This window comes from Pseudophryne corroboree, chromosome 11, assembly GCF_028390025.1.
Source record: "Pseudophryne corroboree isolate aPseCor3 chromosome 11, aPseCor3.hap2, whole genome shotgun sequence".
Classification (NCBI taxonomy): Eukaryota; Metazoa; Chordata; class Amphibia; order Anura; family Myobatrachidae; genus Pseudophryne; species Pseudophryne corroboree.
The window spans coordinates 348951255-348953838 of NC_086454.1; the positions used below are offsets into that span (position 1 = coordinate 348951255).

The following is a 2584-nucleotide window of genomic DNA, read 5'->3' on the forward strand; positions in this document are numbered from 1 at the left end:
TTAATTTGTGTAAAAATCAGTCTGCAGGGCTTATTAGGTTCAATAACAACTTCCAATATTTAATATGATGTGTGCGGAAGTTTTTCCTTAGTATTTATTATCACCTGACTCTACCAGTGAAAAGGAAGTACAATAATGACCCCAAAAATTCTTATCCTAGACGAGCACCAAGGGTGTCAGGGATTTTTGTTACATAATACCTGGTTATATTATAGGGACAGCAGGCAGTGACACTGGGCCTACAGCAGCTGATGATGTCACAATGCTGCTGATGTCACAAAGCTTTGTGATGTCACTGGCTGGTGCCTAAGAGGCTCACGAACCTCATTTCCATTAGTGTATCTTCACCTATTCTAGTGTGAAGCTGCATTTCTTTGCCCTTGGCAAAATTGTTTATATTGTTTCGACAATATGAGTCTAAATAAAAGAAAGCGACCAAATAACAACGGGTCTGCTACAAAGGAGCTAGCGGCTCCTAGTAAGAGGAAGAAGGAGGAGGATGAATGTGAGGTGAAAGGCGATGTTTTCAAAACCGTAACATCAGGAGACATTCAGGTGCGCGAGGAGAACCGGTCATCTGAGAAAGCATCAAAGACTCCTCAAAATAAGAGAAAAAGAGAGTCATCAGATGAGTCCCCAACTATGAGGAAGGTGAGAAAGACCAGCAGCGGCAAAACTGAGGCCATGCTTAAGAGAGTGGCCACTAAAAGATCCTCAGACAGGACAGAGGACAGTGGACCATGTAAGAAAAAGAAAGAGGAGGAACATCATGACAGTCCAGGCGAGGGACCCAGCGTGCCCATCATACCCCAGGCATCTGGACGGAGGGGCATAAAGAGAACTCGTATAAGTGAGGAAACTGGCCACAAAAAGAAGAGATTAGCAGATGCAAGTGGGATATCCATAGCCAGTACCCCAGAGACATCAGTTGCGTCTCACCATCTGGCCAGTTTGACCTTCCACAGAATGCTTGGAGAAGGCGCCTTCGGGAAGGTGTTCCTAGCGTCCCATTCCATCAGCAAACAGCGTCTGGCCGTGAAAGTCATAGAAAAGAGGTCAGTAGTGAATAGCATTAAGAAATACTTTATGTGTGTAGAGAAAGAGGTGATGAAAATAACTGGGGAGAGTGCACTCTTTCCGCACACATATGCTGCCTTCCACACACCGGGCCATGTATTCTTTGTAATGGAGTACCTGAGTGGTGGAGACCTCTGCCAATTAATACAGAGCAGAGGCCCATTTGATGTTCCTACCATCAGATTTTTTGCAGCAGAAATACTCTGTGGGCTGCAGTTCCTGCACACAAGAGGCATTGTCCACAGGGACATTAAGACAGAAAATATACTTCTGGATGCAGCTGGCCATGTGAAAATCGCAGATTTTGGCCTCTCTGTGATGAATGTCCATGGCGATAAGAAAATCTCAGGACAAGCTGGTACTCTGTGTTACATGGCTCCAGAGATTATCTGTAAATTTCCATATAACTTCATGGTAGACCTATTTTCATTTGGGGTAGTATTATTTGAAATGGCTACTGGAATATACCCCTTTCATGCTGGCGATGATGCCACCAAGGTTGCGCTGTCTATCATACGTGATGCTCCATGCTATCCGAGCAATCTCCATCCAGAGATTAGGGACCTCCTTGAAAGACTCTTATGCAAACACCCAGAGGAGAGACTGAATCGCTGTAGTAACATCACATGTCATCCATTCTTCAAGTCCATAAACTGGGAGAAACTAGAGGCCGGCAGGATAACTCCCCCATTTACCATGTATCCTACTCCAGTGACAATGGCTGAAGCTATACCGGTGGATGACCTGCTCTCACCTACAGAATCTGCAATATCTGCAGAGGATGAGAGCCTGTTAACAGGATTCTCCTTTACCAGTGACATGTGGACAACAATGAACTGCGTAAGACAAACTACCAGCCGCTGCATCATCCTCTAGGCAGCAGTATCACCAGCTGCCTCCTCCTCCCAGCACAAGCACCACCAGCTGCCTCCTCATCCCGGCAGCAGCACCACCAGCTGCCTCCTCCTCCCGGCACAAGCACCACCAGCTGCCTCCTCATCCCGGCAGCAGCACCACCAGCTGCCGCCTGCTCCCGGTAGAAGCACCACCTGCTGCCTCCTCATCTCGGCAGTAGCAATACCAGCTGCCTTTAGCTCCCGGTAGAAGCACCACCTGCTGCCTAAATGCATATAGGCCAGGTGAGGGACTTGCAGAATATTGGGGTCCCTTGACGTGGGCTGCAAGCTTAAATATTTTGATCAAAACATCTAAGTTATTTGCTACATGCACACACATTTCCCAGTATATTATTGTTAGAGCTGACAGCAAATGTCTTTCTGTTTTATATAAATATATGGCATTAATACTGCCACGCAGCTGGAACCATGTACAATATGGGGAACACCGAGTGCGGGCATATTTCTTTTGATTTGAAAATATTTTGCTTATGGGGGTCATTCTGAGTTGATCGCAGCAGCAAGTTTGTTAGCAATTGGGCTAAACCATGTGCACTGCAGGGGGGGGGGGGGGGCAGATATAACATGTGCAGAGAGAGTTAGATTTGGGT

The 2584-nt window shown here is 46.5% G+C and overlaps 1 protein-coding gene across 1 annotated transcript; it reads left to right on the forward strand.

Annotated features, from left to right (window-relative positions):
• Window positions 1-351: 351 nt before the first annotated feature.
• Window positions 352-2181, forward strand: LOC134970254 (protein kinase C theta type-like). Its single transcript, XM_063946246.1, has one exon. The coding sequence runs from the start codon at window positions 412-414 to the stop codon at window positions 1951-1953; it is 1542 nt and encodes a 513-aa protein (XP_063802316.1). The 5' UTR covers window positions 352-411; the 3' UTR covers window positions 1954-2181.
• Window positions 2182-2584: the final 403 nt, after the last annotated feature.

Coding starts and splice junctions, on each gene's coding strand:
- LOC134970254 (XM_063946246.1), top strand. CDS start 412: ATGAGTCTAAATAAAAGAAAGCGACCAAATAACAACGGGTCTGCTACA.